Consider the following 25,985-nt stretch of genomic DNA (forward strand, 5'->3'; position numbering starts at 1 on the left):
ATTATTTTTTACCAAAAAGAAGAATTTTCGAAAAAATATATGAATCTTGAACAAAATAATTCATTCTTTAATTAAAGAGATTATTTTTCCATAAAAAAACTGAATTTTCAACGAAGTAGTTAAACTTTTATTAAGTAGATAAATTTTGAACCAGAAACGATATTTCTACCAAATACGATTTTAATTTTAAATCAAAAACAGTTGACTAATAAAAATTATTAATTTTCAACAAAATATTCAAATCCTCAGTCAAAACAGATTGATTTTTAATGGAAGAGTTACATTTTCAATAAAAAAATATAACATTTCTACCAAAAGAAATGGATTTCTTAAACAAAAAGACGATTTAAGAAAATAAAATTGTTCAATTTCTAACATGAAATATGAGTTTTAATTTAAAATTTGTATATTTATAAATATAGTCGAAAATTCATTTCTGGTTGCACATTTAACTATTTTGTTGAAAATTCTTTTTTTGTTTTGTTTTACAGTTAAAAATTTATTCTCTTATCTAAAAATATAACTATTTAGTAGTTGTTTGAAAATTAAAAACTTTTATTTAAGAAATCAGTTTTTTTTAGAAAATTAATCTGCAGTGTTGAAAATTAATCATTTTATTGAAGATTTTTCAATTTAAATAAAAATTCATCTCTGGTTAAAATAGTATCTGTTTTGTTGAAAATTTATTAGTTGTTCAAAATAATTTTTTTAGACTAAAAATTTAAGTATTTAATTTACGAATGAAAATTTAACTATTTTTATGAAAATTCGTCATTTTAATAAAAACTTAATCTTCGTGGTTCAAAATTGAATGGTTCAAAATATAACTACTTAATTGAAAGTTAAAGTTCTTTGTGAAAAATTCATTCTTTTGGTTGGAAATTTCATTATTTTATTTTCGGGTCGATAATTTATCGTTTTTTACTTGAAAACTTAACTATTTGGTTTAAAATTCAGTTTTTTGGTATGAAATTAATCATCTGGGCTAAAAATTAATTTTTTCATTGAGAATTTAACTATTTGTTTAAAAGTGAAACTACTTTGTTAAAAATTAATTTTCTTAAATGAAGATTCTTCAATTTAAATAAAAATTCATCTCTGTGGTTAAAATCGTATCTGTTTTGTTGAAAATTAATTTTTCTCCATCAAGTTTTTTAATTTCCCCTGTAATCTAAAAGTAACATTCATATTTGTCTCTGAATGCATTTATTTTAATTCCTGAAGTTTATTCCAAACATAATTTAATACAACAAAGAAAAAATTTGCAAAGTAAATTAATTTTTTTTTAATATTCAAATTTTGCTCCACAAAATATCAATTTTCAACAAACAATAGAATATTTAAACTTTTTGTTGAAAAAATTAATTTTTAACAAAAAAAAAATGGATTTTCTACTAAATGGTTCACTTTTCAAGCAAAATGATGAATTTTTAAACAAGAAGATTAATTTTCAAATAAAAATATTAATTGTGTACGAAAAAATACAATTTTTAAACAAAATACATTAATTCATTCATATAGTTAAATTTTTTTCTATTTTATTGAAAATTCTTTATATATATTCTGTATATTTAAATATTTTGTTGAAAGTTATTTTTTATTTTATGTTAAAAATTTATTTTTATTTTTAATCTGAAAAATTAACTATTTTATTTTTATTTTAAAATTTATCGCTTTTATATCAAAATTTAACTGTTCAGATGGAAATTCAGTTTTTTCTTTAAAAAATTAATCTTTTTATTGAAGATTTAACCATTTTGTTGAAATTTGTTTTTTATTTTGTGTAACAAATTTATTTTTATTTTTAATCTGAAAATTTAACTATTTTATTTCTATTTGAAAATTGGTCTCTTTTATTTCAAAATTTAACTATTTAGTTGCAATTTTATTTTTTTTTTTAGAAAATTAATCTTTTTATTGAAGATTCAACTATTTGGTTGAAAGTTAAACTACTTTGTTACAAATTAATTTTCTTGGTTGAAGATTTTTCAATTTAATTAAAATTCATGTCTTTGGTTAAAAATGTATCTATTTTATTACAAATTCATTAGTAGTTGTTCAAAATTATTTTGTTTTTTAAGTAAAGATTTAAGTATTTAATTTACTATTTAAAATTTAACTAATTGTTTGAAAATCCGTCTTTTTAGTAAAAAATTAATCTTCGTGGTTCAAAATTGAATGATTCAAAATATAACTATGAGAGTTCAAGTACTTTGTCAAAATGCATTCTTTTCGTTGAAAATTGAATTATTTCATTTTCAGGTTGAAAATTTATCGTTTTTTGTTTGCAAACTTAACTGTTTGGCTGAAAATTCAGTTTTTTTGGTAAAAAATTGGTCTTCTGGGTTGAAAATTCAATTTTTTATTGAAAATTCAACTATTTGGTGGAAAGCTAAACTACTTTAAAAAAATTAATTTTCTTAAATGAAGATTCTTCAATTTAAATAAAAATTCATCTCTGTGGTTAAAATCGTATCTGTTTTGTTGAAAATAATTTTTCCAAAATTAATTTATTTTAAAACAAATATCTAAATTTTGCGCTAAAAATACCAATTTTTAATAAAAAATAGAACAGTTAAACTTTCGGTTAAAAAAAAATAGTTAAAAAAAAACAGATTTGTAACAAAATAGTTCAATTTTCAACCAAAATGATGAATTTTCAAATAAAATTATGAATCTTTAACTGGAATAATTAAATTTAAACTAAAAAGTTGCATTTTCAACTAAAATGATTAATATGTAACTGGAACACTTGAATTTTCAGCCAAAAATATAAATTTTTATACAAAAAGATGAATTTTCAAATAAAAATATTAATTTTCTACAAGAAAAAAAACTAACAACAAAATCTTTGTAACAAAATACATGAATTTTTAACGAAATAGTTCTGTTTTGTTTTTGATCAGCCGAAAAGTTATCGAGGTTGAAAATTTACCTATTTATTGAAAATTAAACTATTTCATGGAAATTGAAACTATTTTTGTAAAATTAATTTTTTTGGTTGAAGATTCTTTAATTTAAATGAAAATTCATTAATATAGTTAAGATTTTTCTTACTGTGTTTGAAAATGTTGCTTAAAATTATTTTGTTTTTCATTTAAAAATTTAAGTATTTAATTTTCGTTTGAAAATGTAACTAATTGTTTGAAAATCCGTCTTTTTAGTAGAAAATTAATTTCCTTGGTTAAAATTTTTTTAGTTTTTTAGTATGAAATTAACCATCTGAGTTGAGAAATAATTTTTTTATTGAAAATTTAACATAACAGAGGAAAAAATTGCAAAATTAATTAATTTTTCAACAAATATCTAAATTTTGCACTCAAAAATATCACTTTTTTATCAAAAATGGAATAGTTAAACTTTCAGTTGAAAAAAATAGTTTTCAACGAAAAAACAACAGATTTTCTACAAAATAGTTTAATTTTCAACAAAAATGGTGAATTTTCAAATAAAAATATTAATTTTCCACCCAAAAAAATACATGAATTTTTAACGAAATCGTTTTGTTTTTTTGATCTGATGAACCGAAAAGTGAGCTAGGTTGAAAATTGATATTTTTATTTAAAATTCAACTATTTGATAGAAAGTTAAATTATTTTTGTTGATTTTTTTTTTTGAAGATTCGTTAATTTAAATTAAAATTCAATTCTATGGTTAAAATTTTTCCTATTTTAAAAAATTTTTTTCTTAATTCTTATTTAATAAGAAATTAATAATTTTAGTTTAGAATTCATCTTCTGGGTTGAAAATTTAAGTTATTGGTTGAAAGTTAAACTACTTTGTTAAAAATTAATTTTCTTAAATAAAGATTCTTCAATTTAAATGAAAATTCATCTTTAAAAATTGCACTAAATATATCAATTTTTAACAAATAATGGAATAGTTCAACTTTTAGTTGAAAACATTAATTTTCAACCAAAATGATGAATTTTTAAAGAAGAAGATTAATTTTCAAATAAAAATATTAATTTTTTACAAAAAAAATACAACTTCTTAATAAAATACATGGATTTTTAACGAAATATTTTTGTTTTCGATTAGCCGAAAAGTTAGCTAGGTTGAAAATTGATCTTTTTATTGAAAATTAAAATATTTGATGGAAAGTGAAACTATTTTTGTAAAATTAATGTTTTTTGGTTGAAGATTCATAAATTTAATCGATAATTAATCTTTAACAGTATAATTGACTATTTTGTTGAAAATTGTATTTTTTTGGTTAATAATTTAGTTTTATTTTCAGTCTGAAAATTTAACTGTTTCATTTTTATTTGAAAAAGGATTGCTTTAATTTCAAAATTTAACTATTCAGTTGGAAATTCAGTTTTTTTTAGAAAATTGATATTCCTTTTTATTTAAGAAACATGAAATTTATTCTAAAACATATGAATTAAAAAAAGTTTAAAAAATAGTTAAATTTTCATCCGAAAAAAATTCGAGTTCACTTTCAAACATCAAGATAAGAATTTTAAACAATATGTTCATTTTCTGTTAAATAGTCGAATTGTTAACAAAAAATTATGAGTTTTAAACAAGATTTTAAGATTTTTTAACCTAGCAGTTGAAATTTACTTTCAAAAAATCAAAACTCTGATAAAACATTGTAATTTTTAAATCAAAAAGACAATTTTACCAAAAAAAAAAGAGTTGAATTTTCATCAAAAAAGATTTCAGTTTACTTTTCAACTCAAAAATATGAATTTTCAGCAAAGCAGTTGCATTTTTTTCAAAGAAAGATGTAATATTTCTACAAAAAAAAAATAACATTTTAAATCTGAAAGACAAATTTTTAGAAAAATTAGTTTTAATCCAAAAAAGATTTCAGTTGACTTGTCAGAAACAAAATATGAATTTTAAACGAAAGGTTGATGTTTCACGAAAAGAGTTGAATTTTTAACTAACAAATAAAAATAAAAATGATCAACTTATTATTTCAAAGTGAAACCAAAAAGGATGCCTTTTAAAAAAACAGTGGTTAAATTTTCAACAAAATAATACTATTTATAACTAAAAAGATAATCTTCAGGAGAAAGTTTTCGCGAATTCACAAAAATTACGTACATGACTCAAGATTGCATAATATTGCAGAAGAAAAATTGCTATGGTTAAAAATTTATTTATTTTGTTAAAAATTCATTTCTTTTTAAATTCGTCTTTTTTATCGAAAACTTAGTCATTTTAAGCTTGAGCGGGAAAGGAGCGTAAAATGAAAAATCGTATCGGTAAACCTAGATTCTCCTTTACAGTGTCAAGTACGTGGGTTTCTATTCCTTATTCCTCGCTCTCGTCCTGATCGGCCGAGACTACTGGAGTCTGCTCCCAAGAAAAACCCTCTCAAATCTGGCCCTCTGGGGCCACTTACTCGCCCGGCTCTTCGTCCTCTCAACCGTCATTTTCTCAGTCTACCTGGGAATATTTTACATCCACTTGTCCCTCCTAACGAAAGCCGGACCTCACGATTCCGTAATGACCAGTGCCTTCCAAGCGAGCCTCGAGGGAGGCTTGGCGAGTATCACAAAAGGCCAGCCGCTGGAAGTGACTCACGGCTCGCAAATCACTCTCCGTCACACCTACGGAAGAGCTTGCTGGCTACACAGTCACAATCAAGTCTACCCTCTGCGCTATCCCGACAAGCGTGGAAGTTCTCATCAGCAGCAGGTGACCTGCTACTCATTCAAGGACGTGAATAATTGGTGGATCGTCAAACGGCCGGAGATCAACGACTTGGTGGTGACGAAACCGAGCGAGCCGATAAAACACGGCGACGTGATCCAGCTCGTTCACGGAATCACGAGTCGGGCGCTGAACTCGCATGACATAGCAGCGCCAATGACACCGCAGAGTCAAGAAATCTCCTGTTACATCGACTACAATGTGTCGATGCCGGCCCAGAATTTGTGGCGAGTCGAGATCGCTAATCGAGATCAATCTGGCAGTGTCTGGCATGCCATTCAGAGTCAGGTGCGACTGATTCATGTGAGTACGGAATGCGCGATGAAGTTTAGTGGGAGGCAGTTGCCGGATTGGGGATTCAATCAGCACGAGGTTGTCGCTGACAGAATGATTGAGCAGTCGAATGCAATTTGGAATGTGGAGGAGCACAGGTATACGAGGAGTGAGGACCAGAAGCAGCGGGAACGGGAATTGATCAATGCGGAGATGATACCGCTGAAAGCGACGACTCTAACTTTTTGGGAAAAGTTTCTCGAGTTGCAGATTAAGATGCTGTTTGATGGCCAGGAGGCGCAGAATAGTCATATGTACTCTAGCGGACCTTTGGAGTGGCCACTGATGACGAGGGGTATTGCCTATTGGGTTTCTACTAAAAGCAATGTGAGTATCATGCTCTAAGTCTTATAGAATCTTATAAAGCAGAATTTTCAAGAAAAGAGTGAAATTTTCAATTGATAGGATCAATTTTCCACTAAAATTATGCATCGTGCATTAAAACAAGTCCTGTTTAACTCTCGAATGGTACACTGGTGCGAATTCGCACTTGAAGCTTTTTTATTTTGTTGGCATTCATGTAAACATAGCTGCAGCGGCTTATCTCCGCATATATTAAATATATATGTTAAATATGTGTGATATATACTAGTTGTTTATTATATGTTCAATATATTAAATATTTAATATTAACATTGCATACAAACACATTCGCACCAGTGTACCGTTTACGTATGCTGGGTTGTAATAAAGTAGTTTAACTTTCAACAAAAAAAAAGATGAATTTTCGTCCAAAAATGTATTATTTGACTGCAAAACATTTTTTAGATTTAAAAAATGAGGATTTCTTCATTAAAAAAAGACTCGTTTTCAACAAGGTACGTGAATTTTTTATCTAAACAAGATCAATTTTCAGCCAAAACTTAGAATAGTTAAAATGTGAAAAAATAAATTTTCAACAAATACAAAAAACCATTTTTAATAAAATAGTTTATTCTTCATAAAAAAATATTTTTTAACTAAAAAGAAATTCATTTTTAACCACAATGTTGAATCTTCAACCAAACATATGGATTTTTGACCAAATAGTGGAATTTTCAACACAAAAGATGAATTTTCTATTAAAAAAAACGAATTTTCAACTTAATAGTTTTTTTTTCTCAGCAAAAAATAAAGAATTCTTTATAAAAAATTGAATAGTTAAATTTTTTCAAAAAAAAGATAAATTTTTAACGGAAAAGATTACACTTCTATTAAAAAAGGTAAATTTTCAACAAAAAATGAAATAATTAAAGTGAATTTTCTACTAAAATTATGAATCTTAAACTTAAAAGATCAATTTCCCACAAAAAATAAAATAATAACGTTTTCATTTAAAAATTGTTTAATAAAATGAAATAATAACAAAATAGATGACCTTTTAACCAGATAGTTGGATTTTTCACCAGAAATAGAAATATTTAAAAATAAGAATTATCTTTCACCGAAAAAAACGAATTTTCAACCAAAAAATTGTATTTTCCATTAAAATACATATTTTCATCAAAAAGTTGAATTTTCGCTAAAAGGTAATAATTTTTAATTCAAAAAATTGCATTTTTAACAAAAGTAGTTGAATGTTCAACTTCTTTTAACAAAGTAGTTCCACTTTCAAATAAGTGAGTTGTATTTTTTTTACAAAAAAAAATATAAATTTTCAAACAAAAATGTTATAGTTATTATTTCAATAAAATATACTTTTTTAAATCAAAAATAGTTAAATGAATGAAAGAGACGAATTTCCAACAAAATAGTTTAATTTTCAGCAAAGCAGTATAATTTTAAACAAATATTTGAATTTTTAAAGGAATTTTCAATCTAATGGTTAAATTTTGTGCCAAAAAAATTGAATCTTGCTTTGAAGAATTGAAGAATTAATCTTCCAATCAAACAGATAAAATTTCCACTAAAATTATACACCGTGCGTTAAAAAAATTTGTTTTTAATCAAGAAAGATTAATTTTCGTCGAAAAATGTATTATTTGAGTGCAAGACATTTTTTAGATTTAAACAATTAGGATTTTTCATTAAAAAAAGACTAATTTTCTACAAAGTACATGAATTTTCATCTAAACAATATCAATTTTCAACCAAAATTAGAATGGTTAAAATGTTAAAAAATTAAATGTTCAACAAAAACAAAAAACAATCTTCAACAAAATAGTTTCTTTTAAATTATTTTTCAACCAAAAATAGAAGAATTAAATTTTCAGTTAAAACAATTAATTTTCTACTAAAAAGAAATTAATTTTTAATTACAATGTTGAATTTTTAACCAAAAATATGAATTTTTGACCAAATAGTGGGATTTTTCAACAAAAAAGATGAATTTTCAACTCAATAGTTTTTTTTCTTAGCCAAACAAAAAAAATAATTCTTCACAAGAAATAGAATAGTTAAATTTTCTAGAAAAAGATTAATTTTTAACGGAAAAGATTACACTTCTATCAAAAAAGGTAATTTTTCAACAAAGAATGGTATAGAATTTTTAACCAAATAGTTAAATTTTTAACCAAAAAAATGAAGTTTTAACTAAAAATACAATACTTAAATTTTCAGTAAAAAAATGTCAATAAAATGAAAAAATAACAAAATAGATGACTTTTTAACCAACTAGTTGGATTTTTCACCAGAAATAGAAATATATCAAAATAAGAATTATTTTTCACCGAAAAAGACGAATTTTCAACCAATAAATTTTCAACAAAAAAGTTAAACTTTCAATCAAAAAGGTAAAATTTTTTCATTAGAAAGACTCATTTTCAACAATGTACATGAATTTTTGTCTAAACAAGATTAATTTGCAACCAAAATCAGAATAGTTAAAATATTATAAAATAAATTTTCAACAAAATAGTTCTTTTTTTTATAAAAAAAATTATTTTTCAACCAAAAATAGATGAATTAAATTTTCAGTTAAAACAATCAATTTTTAACAAGAACAGCGAAAAATTCTAAATTATATCATGCAATTTTAAACTCAAAAAATGAATATTCTGCCAAAAAAGATACATTTTAAATCAAATATATAAATTTTCAACTAAAAAAGATAAATTTACAATGAAAAAAAGAACGGGTTTTTAGCAAAATTAATTAATTATCAATTAAAAATGTAAAATTTCAAACGCAAATGGAATAGTTAGATCTTCAGTTAAAACAATTAATGTTTAGCTAAAAAGAAATTAATTTTTAATTACAATGTTGAAGTTTGAATTAAAGGTATGAATTTTTGACCAAATAGTGGAATTTTCAACAAAAAGTTAAATTTTTCACTAAAAGATGATCATTTCTTTCAAATAAGCGAGTTGTATTTTTTTAAAAAAATATTAATTCTCAAACAAAAATGTAATAGTTAGTGTTTCAATAAAATAAACTTTTTTAAAAACCAAATACAGTTGAATTAAAACAAAAGAGACGAATTTTCAACAAAATAGTTTAATTTTCAGCAAAGTAGTATAATTTTGAAAACAAATATTTGAATTTTTAAAGGAATGTTCAATCTAATACTTACATTTCCTACCAAAAAAATGAATTTTCAACCAAAAAATTGAATGTTCCATTGAAAGAAAAATTTTCAACTAAAGACTTAATATTTCAATCAAAAAGAAAAAATTCCACTAAAATTATGAATCGTGCATTAAAACAATTCGTTTTTAATAAAGTAATTTGACTTTAAATAAAAAAAGATGAATTTTCGTCGAAAAATGTATTATTTGAGTGCAAAACTTTTTTTAGATTTAAAAACTTAGGATTTTTTCATTAAAAAAATACTCATTTTCAACAAGTTACATGAATTTTCATCTAAACCAAATCAATTTTTGACCAAAATTAGAAGAATTAAATTTTCATTTAAAAATATCAATTTCCAAAAAAATACAAATAAATTCTAATTAAAATCATTTAATTTTAAACCCAAAAGATGAATTTTCCACCAAAAAGAAAACAGTTTCAATCAAATATATAAATTTTCAACTAAAAAGGATAAATTTAGAATAACAACAAAAACGAGTTTTTAGAAATATTGATTAATTATCAATAAAAATGTAAATTTTTAAGTAAAAATGGAATATTTAAATCTTTGGTTAAAACTATTAATTTTCAACTAAAAAGAAATTAATTTTTAATCACAATGTTGAATTTTCAACCAAAGATATGAATTTTTTACTACATAGTGGAATTTTCAACGAAAAAGATTAACTTTCTATCAACTAAATAGTTTGTTTTTCTTAATGAAGAAAGGAATTCTCTACAAAAAATAGAATAGTTAAATTTTCTACCAAAAAGATCAATTTTTAACGGAAAAGATTACACTTCTATCAAAAAAGGTAAATTTTCAACAAAAAACGGAGCAGTTAAAGTGAATTTTTAAATAAAATTATGAAACTTCAACTTAAAAGATAAATTTTCAAACAAAAAAGAAACGAATTTTCAACACAATATTTAAATTTTCAACCAAAAAAATTAATTTCTAACCAAAAAGTTGAAGTATTAACTAAAAATAGAATAGTTAAATGATCAGTAAAAAAAATTTCAATAAAATAAATTAAAACAAAATAGATGATTTTTTAATCAAGTAGTTGGATTTTTCACCAAAAATAGAAATGTTTAAAAATAAGATTAATTTTTTTTACCGAAAAAGACCAATTTTCAACGAAAAAGTTGGATTTTTAATTAAAAGAAGAATTTTCAACAAAAGAGTTAAACTTTCAATCAAAAAGATAAAATGTCCACCAAAATTATGCATCGTGCATTAAAACAGTTCATTTTTATTTAAGTAATTTGCCTTTCAACCAAAAAAGATGAATTTTAATCGAAAAATGTATTATTTGAGTGCAAAACATTTTTTAAATCTAAAACAGTTGAATTCATCTAAAAGAGACAAATTTCCAAACAAATAGTTGGATTTTTCACCGAAAATAGAAATTTGTAACAAAGAAGATTAATTTTCCATTAAAAAATACGAATTTTCAACTAAGAGTTGCATTTTTCACTAATAGACATTAATTTTTAATAAAAAAACTGCATTTTTAGCAAAAGTAGTTGAATTTTCAACTTCTTTTAACAAAGTACTTCCGTTTTCAAATAAGTTCAGCTTTTAAGCCAAAACTACGAATTTTCTACAAAACAGTCAAATTTTCAACCCGCAATTACCATTTTTCAAGAAAAAAGTCCATTTTTATTTGAAAGAGATTAATTTTTAACCAGGCAGTTAAATTTGTAACTAAAAAGGTGAAAATTTTACATGAGTTGATGAAATTTTAAACCAAAAAGATGAATTTTCAACAAAATATTAATATTTTCAACCAAAAAAAAGATTGGATAATCTAGAAAGAAAAAAATCTCAATCAAATTGCTGAATTTTCTAGCAAAGGAAAAGAATTTTGGACAAAAAAGTTAAATTTTTAACCAAGAAGTATGATTGAAAATTCATTTTTTTTAAATTGTTTTTTTGTGCTAGAATATTAATCTTTTCGGCGAATAATTTATCTTTTTGGTTGAAAATTTTTTTTTTTTTGGTTAAAAATTCAAATGTTTGATGGAAAATTGTACAATTTTTTACTGAAAATTCGTCTTTTTTCTAATGTCAAGTGTCTTTGATTTTAAACTAAAATCTGTCGTTATTGAACTATCAACTATTACATTTTTAGTTGCGAATCTATCTTTTTTTGGTTGGAATTTCATTTTGTTGAAAATTCGTCTGTGTGGTAGAACATTAATCTCTGGTTATTAATTCATCTTTTTGGGTGAAAATTCACTTCTTTGGTAGGAAATTTAACTATTAGATTGAAAATTCAATTAAAAATTAAATATTTGTTTTCAAAATTATACTATTTTGCTAAAAATTAAACGTTTTTGTTGGAAATTCGTCTCTTTTGGTTTCATTCAACTGTTTTTGGTTTTAAAAAAAGTGTATTTTATTGAAATACTATTACATTTTTGTTTGAGAATTCATATTTTTTTGTAAAAAATACAACTCACTTATTTGAAAGCGGAAACATTTTGTTACAAGTAGTTGAAAATTGAACTATTTTGTTAAAAAGGCATTTTTTAAAATAAAAAATTAATATCTTTTAATGAAAAATGCAACTTTTGGTTAAAAATTAGTATTTTTTAATGGAAAATTAATTTTCTTTTTTAAACATTTCTATTTTCGGTGAAAAATTCAACTATTTGGTTTTAAATGTATCCATTTAGGTAAAAATTTGGTTTGTTGATGAATTCAACTATTTTAGATTTAAAAAAATGTTTCGTACTCAATTAATACATTTTTCGACGAACATGACTTTTTTGGTTGAAAGTCAAACTACTTTATTAAAAATGGAATGTTTTAATGCACGATGTATAATTTTAGTGGAAAATTTATCTTTTTTATTCAATTGAAAATTCAACTTTTTGGTTGAAAATTCGTCTTTTTCGGTAAAAAGTTAATCTTACTTTTAAACATTTCTATTTTTTGTGAAAAATCCAACTATTTGATTTAAAAATAATCTATTTTATTTCAATTTATTTTATTGACATTTTTTTATTGATGATATAACTATTACATTCTTAGTTAAAATTTTATCTTTTTGGTTAAAAATTCATTTCTCTGGTTAAAAATTTAAATATTTTGTTCAAAATTCATTTTTTTTTTCGTTGAAAATTTATTTTACTAACTGAAAATATTTTTATTTTATTTTTTGTTGAAAATTTACCCTTTTTAATAGAAATGTCATCTTTTTCGTTGAAAAATTTAACTATTATATTTTTATTTAAGAATTAATTTTGTTTATTAAGAAAAACAAGCAATTTAGTTGAAAATTAATTTTTTTTTTGTAGAAAATTCATCTTTTGTGTTGAAAATTTCACTATTTGGCAAACAATTCATATTTTTGGTTGAAAACTCGTCACTGTGATTAAACATTAATTTCTTTAGCTAAAAATTCTTTTTTTTTTAGTTTTTTAGTTGGAAATTAATTTTTTTAAGTGAAGGTGTAACTATTCCAGTTTTGTTCAAAATTTATATTTTCAGTTGGAAATTAATTAATTTTCCTGAAAACTTGTTTCTTTTTTTTTAATTTACTTCTCTGACTGCAAATTTAAACTATCCTATTTTTGTTGTTGCAAATTTAGCTTTTTCAGTTAAAAATTTATGTATTTTATTGAAACTGTATTCTTTGAGTAGAAAATTCATCATTTGGGTTTAAAAGCGAATTACTTTGTTAAGTTTTTTTTTTAATTGATTGTTTTAACTGGAAATTTAATTCTTAAATTTTTTGTTAAAAAATAATTTTTTTGGATGAAAATAAAACTATTTTGGTCGAAAAATAATTTTTTTGATGAAAAAAAAACTATTTTGTTTAAAATGGTTCTTTTTTTGTTTTTGTTGAACATTTATTTTTTAACATTTTAATATTCTAATTTTTTTAATGCAAAAGTCCTAATTTGTTAATTCTAAAAAATTTTTTGTACTCAAACAATACATTTTTCGACCAAAATTCGTCTTTTTTGGTAAAAAGTTCATCTTATTTTTAAACATTTCTATTTTTTGTGAAAAACCCAACTATTTGATTAAAAAATCGTCTACTTTTTTTATTTTATTGAAATTTTTTTACTGAAAATTGAACTATTCTATTTTTAGTTGAAATTTTATCTTTTTGGTTAAAAATTATTTTCTTTGGTTAAAAATTTAAATATCTTGTTGAAAATTTATTTGACTAAATGGAAACGTTACTATTTTATTTTTTGTACAAAATGTATTTTTAAAGTTGAAGATTTATAATTTTAGTTGAAAATTCACTTAAACTAGTTCATTTTTAGTTGAAAATTTACATATTTGATTGAAATTGTATCTTTTTAAATAGAAATTTCATCATTCGGGTTTAAAATTGAATTATTTTGTTAAGTTTTTTTAATTGATTATTTTAACTGAAAATTTAATTCTTCAATTTTTGGTTGAAAAATAATTTTTTTGGACGAAAAAAAACTCTTATTGAAAATTGTTTTTTTTTTGTTTAAAAATCCTAAATCAAAATGCGCAAAAATTCTGATTAACTGATTTTTAACATTTTAACTAATCTAATTTTGGTTGAAAATTAATTTTGTTTCGATGAAAATTCTTGTACCTTGTTAAAAATTAGTCTTTTTTTATGAAAAAGTCCTAATTTGTTAAATCTAAAAAATGTTTTGTACTCAAATAATACATTTTTCGACGAAATTTCGTCTTTTTTGGTAAAAAGTTCATCTTATTTTTAAACATTTCTATTTTTGGTGAAAAATCCATCTATTTGATTAAAAAGTCATCTATTTTTTTTTTATTTTATTGAAATTTTTTTTACTGAAAACTTAACTATTCTATTTTTAGTTGAAATTTTATCTTTTTGGTTAAAAATTATTTTCTTTGGTTGAAAATTTAAATATCTTGTTGAAAATTTATTTTATTAAATGAAAATGTTACTATTTTATTTTTTTAAGAAAATGTATTTTTTAAGTTGAAGATTTATAATTTTAGTTGAAAATTTACTTAAACTATTCCATTTTTAGTATAAAATTTACCTTTTTAAGAGAAATTTAATCTTTTTCGTTAAAAAATTATCTAATTAATTATTCTATTTTTAGTTGAAATTTTACCTTTTTGGTTAAAAATGTAAATATCTTGTTGAAAATTTAGTATAAAATTTACCTTTTTAAGAGAAATTGAATCTTTTTCATTAAAAAATTATCTTTTTTGTAGAAAATTCCACTATTTGATGAAAAATTCATATTTTTGGTTGAAAATTCAACATTGTGATTATAAATTAATTTCTTTGGTTTAGATTCTTTTCTTTTTAGTTGAAAATTCTTTTTTTTAACTGAAGATGTGACTATCATATTTTTGCTTGCAAATTTACATTTTCAATTGATAGTTAATTAATTTTTACTGACTTAATTGACTTATTTTGATGAGTTTTTTTTTAAATTGATTATAACTGAAAATTTAATTCTTCAATTTTTGGTTGAAAAATAATTTTTTTGGACGCAAAAAAACTCTTGTTGAAAATTGTTTTTTTTTTGTTGAACATTTTTTTTTTAATTTTAACTATCCTAATTTTCGCTGCAAATTGATCTTGTTAAGATCAAAATGCATGAACCTTGTTGAAAATGTGTCTTTTTATGGAAAAATCCTAATTCAAAATGCGCAAAAATTCTCATTAAAGTCTCAAAGTACTACCTCACGTTCATTCTTCTATTTTATACGTAATTAATGGTAGAAAATCTATTTTCTTGGTTGAAAATTGAACTATTAGATTGAAAAATCCTTTAAAAATTCAAATATATTTTTTTGAATTATTCATTTTTGGTTGAAAAATCTAATATTTGATGAAAAATTCATCAGTTTTGTTAAAAATGGAATATTCTTACCAAGAATATTTTCTTTTTAGGCACAAATTCATTTGTTGGGCAACTTAGCAATTTGGTATTCTGGAACGATTGCCGTGATTATTTACTCAGGGCTCTTGATTTTCTATTTAATGCGACGTCGAAGATTTTGCTACGATATTTCCGAGACTGAATGGAATAAATTTGTCACCACGGGTGAAGTTTTATTAACTGGATATTTTTTGCACTACCTGCCTTACCTGTTTGTCGAGAGAACTCTCTTTCTGCACCATTATTTGCCCGCATTTATCTACAAAGTTTTATTAACAGCTGGCACTTTAGATCATCTTTACTATTTAATCAGGTGAGTTTAAAAAGTCGATTTAAAATTTAAAAAATTTATTTTTTCAGGCCTCACAGTCCCTATGGGATAAAATATAGGAACAAAAGGTTGCTTTTTTCTCGCTAAAAGGTTGAAAAATTCAGGATCCCTTGTATACAAAATTAAAAAATTTTTTTAGATCCTTTGAATTAAATGAAATTGAGTAAATTTAGAAAAATTCAAGATAATTAAAAGAATTCCAAAGGATATAAAATAAGTTTAGGTTTAATTTATAAGAATTTAGGGTGAATTTCAAATCTTTGAAACCCTACTAATTTCTAGCAAAAAAAGTGGAGAAGAATTCGATGAAATTTATTTACAAAAATTAAACAGAATTTAAAAGACAATTTAAAAATATGAAAAAATTCATTGAAATGAGTAAGTTTGAAATGAGCATAGAAAAATTAAAGAGAATTGCGTGAATTTGGAAATAAAAAAAAAAAAAATTTTAAGAATTCGGGATAAGTTGAAAAGAATTCAGGGCGAATTCTAAATAAACTGCGAATGATATTTAAAAATCTGTGAAAATCATTTAAATGTACTTCAAATTAATTTTTAAAATTCTTGGAATCTTTTAAAATTCAATAAAATATTTTTAAATCTTTGAAATTCGTAGAAACTTTTAAAATCTCTAGAAAATTCCATAGATGTTTTGAAGATTTCCTAAAATTTTTAAAAGTCTGTTCAGATTATTGAAATGTATTAAAAATTTCTGGGAATCTGTAAAAATACCCCGAAATATTTCAAAATAATTCAAGAAAATTCAAAAATATGTATAGAGTATATATTGAGTAGCGATTATTTATATTTATTATATGTTATTTATTAAAGGAAAGTTAATAGGAATTTTTTTAGACCTCAAAAAAACGGAAAATGACAATGAATTTATTTTTTGACCGGAAATTTAAAAACATTTTTAGAAAAAAAAATATCCAATCACTTGAAATATTAAATAATTTGATACAGATTAAAATAAGTGTGATTTAAACCTTTTTTTTTTAGTTTAGAAGTTCAATTGTTAAGTTTTTCAAATAATTAGAAATTTTCGAATGGAACTTTATAAACTATTTTAAATTTCAAAATAGTTGCAAATTAATTTTTTTTAATGAAGATGTATCTATTCCAATGTTGTTGGAAAATTTATATTTTTTGTTGAAAATTAATTAATTTTGCTGAAAACTCGTTTTTTTGCTGGTTTAAAATTTACTTTTTTAACTGCAAATTGAATTATTCTAGTTTTGGTACGAATTTTTTTTTATTGAAACTGTATCTTTTTTGGTAGAAAATTGATTGATTTAACTGAAAATATAATTCTACTTTTGGTAAAAAATCAATTTTTTATGAAATAAAAAAAAACAATTAATTTCTGTGGTTGAAAATTTGTTTCTTTATTATTTTTGGTAGCCAATTTATCTTTTTAGTAGAAAATTAAATTTTTTGTAATTAAAAATTTATTATTTTAGTGGAAAATTCACTTTGAAAATTCCATTTTTTCTGGGAAACTTATATTTTTTGATAGAAATTTAATCTTTTTCGTTAAAAAATGTTTTGTTTTATAGAAAATGCAAGTATGTATTTCATTTTTTTCAAGAACTCATTTCTTTCATAAAAAAAATATTAAGTTAAAAATTAGTTTTATTTTTAAATAGAAAATTCGTTTCATTTTAGTTGAAATTTAATTTTTTCAAGTAAAGATGAAACTATTCCAGTTTTGCTTGAAAATTTACATTTTTAGTTGAAAATTAATTAATTTTGACGAAAACTCGTTTTTTTGCTGGTTTAAAATTTACTTTTCTATCTGCAAATTGAATTATTCTAGTTTTGGTTGAAAGTTTGTTTATTTGTTATTTTTGGTAGAAATTTTATTTTTTTTTTACTTGGGAATGCATGTATTTGGTTAAAAATTAAATTTTTTTTAGGTACAGATTGATCATTTTAGTGGAAAATTCACTTTAAAAATTCCATTTTTTGTGGAAAACTTACCTTTTTTTTGATAGAAATTTAATCTTTTTCATCAAAAAATATTCTGTTTTGTAGAAAATTTAAGTATGTATTCTATTCTTTGTTAAGAATTGATTTCTTTGATCGAAAAAAATATGACGTTAAAAATTCTTTTTTTTTCTTTAATAGAAAATTCATCTTTTTTGGGTTGAAAATTTCACTGTTTGGTCAAAAAATAATATTCTTGGTTGAAAATTCGTTTCTTTTTATTTGAAATTTAATTTTTTTTAGTGAATTTTATTTGAAATTTAATTTTTTAAAGTGATTTTAATGCAAATTAAAATATTTAGTTTTGTTATGAAAATTTATATTTTTCAATGGAAAATGTATACAAATATTTTATTGAAACTGTTTCTTGTTTGGTAGGAAATTCATTTTTTGGGTTGAAAATTGAATTATTTTTTTAAAAATTAATTTATTTTGTTTGAAAATTAATTGTTTCAACAAAAAATTTAATTCTTCTATTTGCGGTTAAAAAATCATTTTTCATGGAAAAAAAACTAATATTTTTTTAAACATATTTTTGTTTAAAAATTAATTTTTGTGATTGATAATTTGTTTCTTTGTTATTTTTGGCAGAAAATTGATCTTTTAAGTTGAAAATGCATGTATTTGGTGAATAATTAAATTTTTGTAGATAAAGATTTATCATTTTAGTGGAAAATTCATTTTAAGAATTCCATTTTTTGTGGGAAACTTATCTTTTTTGATGGAAATTTAATCTTTTTCGTTAAAAAATGTTCTGTTTCGTAGAAAATTTAAGTATGTGTTCTATTTTTTGTAAAGAATTAATTTCTTTTATCGAAACAAAATATTAATATAAAAATTCGTTTTTTTTTTTAAATAGAAAATTCAGCTTTTTTGGGTTGAAAATTGAATTATTTTGTTGAGAATTCATTTTTTGGTTGCAAATAAATTATTTTAACAAACAATTTAATTCTTCCATTTGCGCTTGAAAAATAATTTTTGTATAGAAAACAAATTGTGAAAATCCGTCTTTTTTTATTAGAAACATATTTTTGTTAAAAAATTAATTTCTGTGGTTGAAAATGTAACTATTCTGATAAAAAATCGTTTATTTTTTAATTTTCATCGAAAATTTATCTTTTTAGTTGAAAATGCATGTATTTGGTTAAAAATTACACTTTTTTGTTGAAAATTCACTTTAACATTAAAAATTAATTTCTTTGGTTGAAAACAAAAAGTATTGGGTTAAAAATTACTATTTTTTTTAATAGAAAATTCATCTTTTGGATTAAAAATTCCACTATTTGTTCAAAAATTTATATTTTTGGTTGCAAAATTATCACTGTGATTAAACATGAATTTTCGTTGACTAAAAATTCGTTTCTTTTTAGTTAAAAATAAATTTCTATAACTACAGATCTAACTATTCCAGTTTTGCTTGAAAATTTATATTTTGAGTTGAAAATTAATTAATTTTTTTAAAAGTCGTTCTTTTTTTCGTTTAACATTTACTTTTATAACTGCAAATTAAACTATTCTAGTTTTGGTATATAAATTTATCTTTTTTAATTGAAAATGTATTTATTTGATTAAAATTGTATCTTGTTTGGTAGAAAATTCATTTTTTGGGTTTTAAAATGAATTTTTTGTTGAGAATTAATTTTACTTGTTAAAATTGATTGTTTCAACTGAATATTGAGTTCTTCTATTTTTCATTAAAAATTAAATTTTTATTCAATTCTTCTATTTTTTATTAAAAATTAGTTAAAGATTTATCATTTTAGTTGAAAATTCACTTTAAAGATTCAATTTTCCGTTTATTTTTTGTTAAGAATTCATTTTTTTGATTGGAAAAAATAAATTTTGTTAAAAATTATTTTTTTTTGTCGAAAATTCATCTTTTTCATTGAAAACGGAACTATTGTTGTATTAATTTTTCTATTTATTTCTTTTTTATTTTTGGCAGACAATTTTTTATTTTAATTGAACATCTATGTACTTGGTTAAAAATTAAATTTTACTAATTAAAGATTTATCATTTTTGTTAAGAATTCATTTTTTTGTTTAAAAAAATTCCTTTTTTTAAAGAAAATTCATCTTTTAGGTCTAAAATTGTACTATTTAGTCAAAAAAAATCATATTTTTTGTTGAAAACTCATCACTGTGATTAAACATTAATTTATTTGGCTAAAAATTCTTTTTTTAGTTGAAAATTAATTTTCTTTTAAATGAAGATTTCAGTTTTGCTTGAAAATTTCTATTTTTAGTTGAAAATTAATTAATTTTGCTGAAAATTCATTTTATTTTCGTTTTTTTAAAATTTGCTTTTCTAACTCAAAATTAAACTATATTTAGTTTTGGGTATGAAAATTTATATTCTTTAATTGAAAATGTATAAATTTTGTTGAGAATTCATTTTTTTTTGTTAAAAATAGATTATTTCTACTGAAAATTTAATTTTTCTATTTACGGTTAAAAAAATTATTTTCTTTTATGAAAAAAAACTACTTTTTGAAAATGTGTCATTTTTCGTAGAAGAGTACTCTCATTAGTAGAATCTTTATCTTTTTGGGTAAAAATTAATTTCTGCGATTAAAAACGTTTTATATTTTGTTGAAAATTCGTTTATTTTCAATTTTTGATTTAAAGTTTATCTTTTAGTTGAATTTAGTTGAAAATTCATTTTTAACAATTCGATTTTCATTTTATTTTTTGTTAAGAGTTCATTTTTTTGTTGAAAAAAATTAATTTAATTTTACAATTCTTTTTGTTTTCATAGAAAAGTTATCTTTTGGGTTTAAAATTCTATTATTTAGTCAAAAATTCATATTTTTCGTTGAAAAATTATTTTGCTGAAAACTCGATTTTTTTTTCTTTAAAATTTATTTTTCTAACTGAAAATTGAACTATGTTTAATTTTGGTATGAAAACTTATATTTTTAAATTGAAAATGTATAAATCTTGTTGAGAATTCATTTTTTTGTTCAAAATTAATTGTTTTAACTAAATATTTAATTTTTCTATTCAGGATTAAAAAAATTATTTACTTTTATGAAAAAAAGCTACTTTTTGAAAATGTGTCATTTTTCGTAGAAGAGTACTCTCATTAGTAAAATTTTCATCTTTTTAGATAAGAATTAATATATTTGGTTAAAAATTATTTGTATTTTATTTAGTCGAAGGTTTCTAATTTTAGTTGAAAATGCTCTGTAATAATTCAATTTTCCATTTATTTTTTGTCAGGAATTCATTTCTTTGGTTGAAAAAAATATATTTAGTGAAAAATTCGTTTTTTTTTTTTTAAATAAAAAATTCATATTTTGTACTAAAAATTCCACTATTTGGTACAAAAAATCATATTTTTGGTTGAAAATTTATCACTTCAACTCGTTTTTTATTTAAAATTTATTTTCTAACTTCAAAGTGAATTATTCTAGTTTTGGTATACAAATTTATCTTTTTTAATTAAAAAAGCTTATCTTTGATTAAAACTGTATATTGTTTGGTAGAAAATCCATTTTTTTGGTTGAAAATTTAATGTTTCAACTGAAAATTTAGTTCTTCTATTTTTGGTTAAAAAATTTTTTTATGCAAAAAAAACTATTTTTGGAAAATCTGTCTTTTTTGGTAGAAGAGTATTCTCATTAGTTGAAACATCTTTATGTTTTAAAATCAATTTCTGTGGTTGAAAATTTAACTATTCTATTGAAAAATCGTTTATTTTTTATTTTTGGTAGAAAGCTGATCATATTAGATGAATTCATTTGAAAATTCACTTTTAACTATTCGATTTTCATTTTATTTTTTGTTAATAATTCATTTCTTTGGTTGAAAAAAATGAATTTAGTTTAAAATTCTTTTTTTTTTAAGAAAATTTATCTTTTAGCTTGAAAATTCCATTATTTGGTCAAAAATTCATATTTTTGGTTGAAAATTAACTTGGCTGAAAACTCGTTTTTTTCTTTAAAATTTACTTTTTCTTGAAAATTAAACTATATTTAGTTTTAGTATGAAAATTTATCTTTTTTAATTGAAAATGTATATATTTGATTGAAACTGTATCTTTTTTGGTAGGAAAAATCCATGTTTTAAAGGTTTAACCCTAAACGGTACACTAGTGCGAATTCGTTTGTTTGAAATGTTAATATTAAATATTTAATATATCGAACATATAATAAACAACTGGCATATATCACACATATTTAACATATATATTTAATATATATGGGGATAATCGGCTGCAGCTGTGTTTGCATGAATGCCAACAAAATAAAAAAACTTCAAGTGCGAATTTGCACCTGTGTACCGTTTGATGGTTAAAATTGAATAATTTTGTTGAGAATTCTTATTTATTGATTTTTTTTGTTAAATATATATATGTTATTTGTAATTAATTTGTATTTTATTTTCAAGCAGGTCTAATACAAGATTTTCTCTGTTTCCAGGGTTCGCTCTAAGCAAAATATCTTGTTGTCGATTTTCAATACGACGACAGTCGCCTGGATCGGTTTTATTATTTACGTTTTTCGAAAATTTGCTGCTCTGAGTTACGGAATGACGCCTCTGAGTGCTAAAGAAATGTTGAAACTGAGGTGGAGTGATACCTGGGATTTCATTATCCATAAAAATTAAGAACAATCATGACATTTTATACCCCAAAAATATGCGCTCGATGACATATTTTATTTTTGTGCATCGTTTTTAAAAATGCGCAACTTCAAAGGACGTGATTACTTCTCTTCCGAAAGAGAGAGTAATATCGATTATGAATCTAGTTGTAAACATATCATAATTTTTTGAAGAGAAGAGTACACAGTACTGAAAATCAGTGAACAATACTCAAATATTGACATACTCAAACGGAATAATATTCGTACAAAATGTAAAATTTAAGAGACAATGTTTGAGACATTTTACAGTTTTCAATCATTTATAATATTTTTATTAGGGTTTTATCGAGAGAGAAAAAATGTATTTATTTATTATCTTCCAATTTTAGTAGAGGGTGTCTATTCTACCTGGAAAATCATGGAATTTTCAGGAAATTTTTATATACCTGGAAAACTTGCATGTCAGGACATTTTTTTTTAGGTCCGGTTTTTTTTTTGGAGTTCGTGATCAAATTTTGTTTAATTCGTGAGAGAAAATTACATAATAATGTTTATTCGTTTGTAAAAGTAGCTTTATATTACTTGATTGAACTATTTTGTTGAAAATTCGTTTTTTTTTGTGGAAATTAATTTTTTAACTGAAAATTTAATTATTATATTTTCTGTTGAAAATTGATTGTTTTTAGTTGAAAATTCATGTTTTTGCTTAAGAATTCAACTCATGCTTGTTTGAAAGTTAAACTCTTTTGCGAAAAATTATTTATTTTTATTTTTGAAGATTCATGATTTTTATTCAAAATTCTTGTCTTTAGTTTAAAATTTAAATATTTGTTGTTGATAATTCCTTTTTTTGGGTGAAAGTTAATTTTTTTTTACTGGAAAGTTAAATCTTTTATCGAAGTTATTATTTTTTTTTATTAAAATTATTTTTTTTTTTTAACTGAAAATGTAACTGCTGTTGAAAGTTCATCAAATAAATTTTAAACAAACTAAGGAATTCGGTTTAAAATTTAATTATTAGGTTGAAAAATCATATATTTCGTTGAAAATTTAAATATTTTCTTTAAAAATTCTTCTATTTTGTTGAAAAACCGCCTTTTTGTTTCAAATTAATTTTTTTTGGGGTTGAAAAATTCAAATTTTTCTACTTTCAGATTCCTCATTTTAGTTGAAAATTCATCACATTCGTTAAAAATTTATGTATTTCGTTGAAAAATCTTGTTTTTTTTTTGTAGAAAATTAATTTCTTTTGGTTCAAAAATTTAACTATTTCAGCAGATAATGGCTCATTTTAGTGAAAAATTCATGGATTGGTTTAAAATTCCAGTTTGAGATTCCTCATATTAGTCGAAAATTATTTTTTTCTAGTTTAAAATTCAATTCTTTGGTTGAAAAATCGTATTTTTTGTTGAAAATTTAACTATTTTTTAAAAAATTCAAGTCTTGTTGAAAAATCGTTTTCGTCTCTTTAGTTGAAAATTTAACTAATTTGTTCAAAATTCGTTTCTATTTTGATGGAAAATTAAACTTTTTTAACTGAAAATATAATTATTAGATTTCTAGTTCAAAATTTTTTTAAATTAAAAATTTACCTATTTGATTGAAAATTTATCCTTTTTATTTGAAAATTCATCTCTTTAGTTCAAAATTTAAGTATTTTGATTTAAATTCGTATTTTTGTTACTGTATTTAACTATTTTTTATATAAATTGAAATCTATTCTGGTTGAAATATCATTAATTATACTTTTCGTTGAGAATTCATCATTTTTGTTTAATTAAAAATATATAGTTTTATTTAATAATTAATTTTTTTAATTGAAAATACAAATAAACTTTTCATTGATTTAAAAATTTATCTTTTTCAGTTAAAAATTCATGTATTTTGTTAAAAAACCGTCTTTTTGTTATAAATTTATTTATTTTGGGTTGAAAATTCAACTATTCCTTTTAAAGATTCACCATTTTAGTTGAAAATTAATTATTAATTAAAAATTTTCCCCTTTTTTGTTGAAAAATTAACTTTTTGTCGAAAAACTCATGAATATTTTTTAAATCGTATTTTTGTCATAAATTAATTTTTTTTATTGAAAATTCAACTATTCCTGTTAAAGATTCATTATTTTAGTTGAAAATTTAACTATTTGGACGGAAATTAAAATTTGTAAATTTAAAATTCAATTATTTAGTTGAAAAGTCATCTATTTTGTTGACAATTAAAATATTTGTTTAAAAGTTTATGTATTTTTGTGAAAATTTAACTGTTTTGTATAAAAATTCATGTATTTTGTTGAAAAATCATCTTGATTTTAAAAATTAATTTCTTTTGGGTTGAAAATTTAATTATTCCAGTTAAAAATTCAACATTTTAGTTAAAAATTAATTTATTGGTTCAAAATATAACTCTTCCAATTTGAGATTCCTCATTTTATTTAAATCTTCATCACTTTGGTTAAAAATTCAACTATTTGGTTGAAAATGCATCTTTTTTAGTTGAAAATTCATGTGTTTCGTTGAACAATCGGATTTTTTTTGCAATAAATTCATCTCTTTTGTGTTGAAAATTTAACTGTTCCCGCTAAAAATTCACCATTTTAGTTCCAAATTCAATTATTGGATTAAAATTCCAATTTTCCACTTTTTTGGTTGAAAATTTAACTATTTAAGATACACCATTTTCGTTGAAAATGCAACTATATGGTTGAAAATTCAATTATTTGGTTGAAAAGTTATATATTTTGTTGAAAAATCGTCTTTTCGTTAAAAATTAATTTCTATTGGGTTGAAAATTCAACGAAAATAGTTAAAGATTCATAATTTTAGTTGAAAACTTATCACTTTTGCTGAAAATTTCAAGTATTTGATTGAAAAATTAATTATTTGATTGAAAATACGACTATTTTGTTAAAAATTAATTTTTTTTAAAAAAGCCACGTATATTGTTGAACATTTATATATTTTACTGAAAATTCATGTACTTTATTGAAAATTTAACGTTGTGTTTAAAAATGTATGTATTTTGTTGAAAAAGCCTTTTTTTTAGAAAATTCATTTCTTTTGAGTTAAAAAGTCGCTTATTCTAGTTTAAAATTCAACTATGTGGTTGAAAATTCATGTATTCTGTTGAAAAATTGTATTTTTTGTAGAAAATTCTTCTATTTTATGTTGAAAATTAAATAATTTCAGTTAAAGATGCACCATTTTAGTCGAAAATTCTTTTTAAATTCAAAATTAAACTCTTCCACTTTGAGATTCTTCATTTCAGTTGAAAATTTAAATACTTGTTCGAAAATCTTCTTTTCTGCAGTAAATTCATCTTGATTGAAAATTTCATTTAAATTTAGTATTAAATTAAATTTAGTAATACACTATGAGCTAAATTTCAAGTATTTGAAAATCAAATAAAAATTTCTTTGAATTTTTATTCCAATTCCTGGACTTAAGGAACAAATTTAAGAAATTTTCAATTTTTTTTTTCGTATTATTTATTTCAAACCTTTCTAAATTAAACACATTGTATAGTTTTTTTCTCAAATGAAAAAAAAAAAATGATTAATTCTACATACCATACTATTTTAACACATTTAAATATTTACAAAGACTGAAAACCTCATTATTCATAATAAAGGCGCGAATCAACTAAATAAAATTGTCATGTAATTTTTTTTTTTCAGGATTTGAGTAGACACCCGGTGAAAGCAATAA

The 25,985-nt window shown here is 22.0% G+C and overlaps 1 protein-coding gene across 3 annotated transcripts in view; it reads left to right on the forward strand.

The window, feature by feature from the left end:
• Window positions 1-22,879, forward strand: part of LOC117168018 (protein O-mannosyltransferase 1) — a 37,660-nt gene extending 14,781 nt beyond the window's left edge. For all 3 annotated transcript variants that reach the window (XM_033353334.1, XM_033353333.1, XM_033353336.1), the window contains exons 5-7: window positions 5,244-6,330; window positions 15,384-15,685; window positions 22,117-22,879. In XM_033353334.1, the coding sequence (XP_033209225.1) occupies window positions 5,244-6,330; window positions 15,384-15,685; window positions 22,117-22,303 (1,576 nt within the window). In that variant the 3' untranslated portion in view covers window positions 22,304-22,879. The remainder of the gene's footprint in view (window positions 1-5,243; window positions 6,331-15,383; window positions 15,686-22,116) is intronic.
• The last annotated feature ends 3,106 nt before the right edge of the window (window positions 22,880-25,985 follow it).

The sequence above is a fragment of the Belonocnema kinseyi genome, chromosome 2 (assembly GCF_010883055.1).
Source record: "Belonocnema kinseyi isolate 2016_QV_RU_SX_M_011 chromosome 2, B_treatae_v1, whole genome shotgun sequence".
Lineage (NCBI taxonomy): Eukaryota > Metazoa > Arthropoda > Insecta > Hymenoptera > Cynipidae > Belonocnema > Belonocnema kinseyi.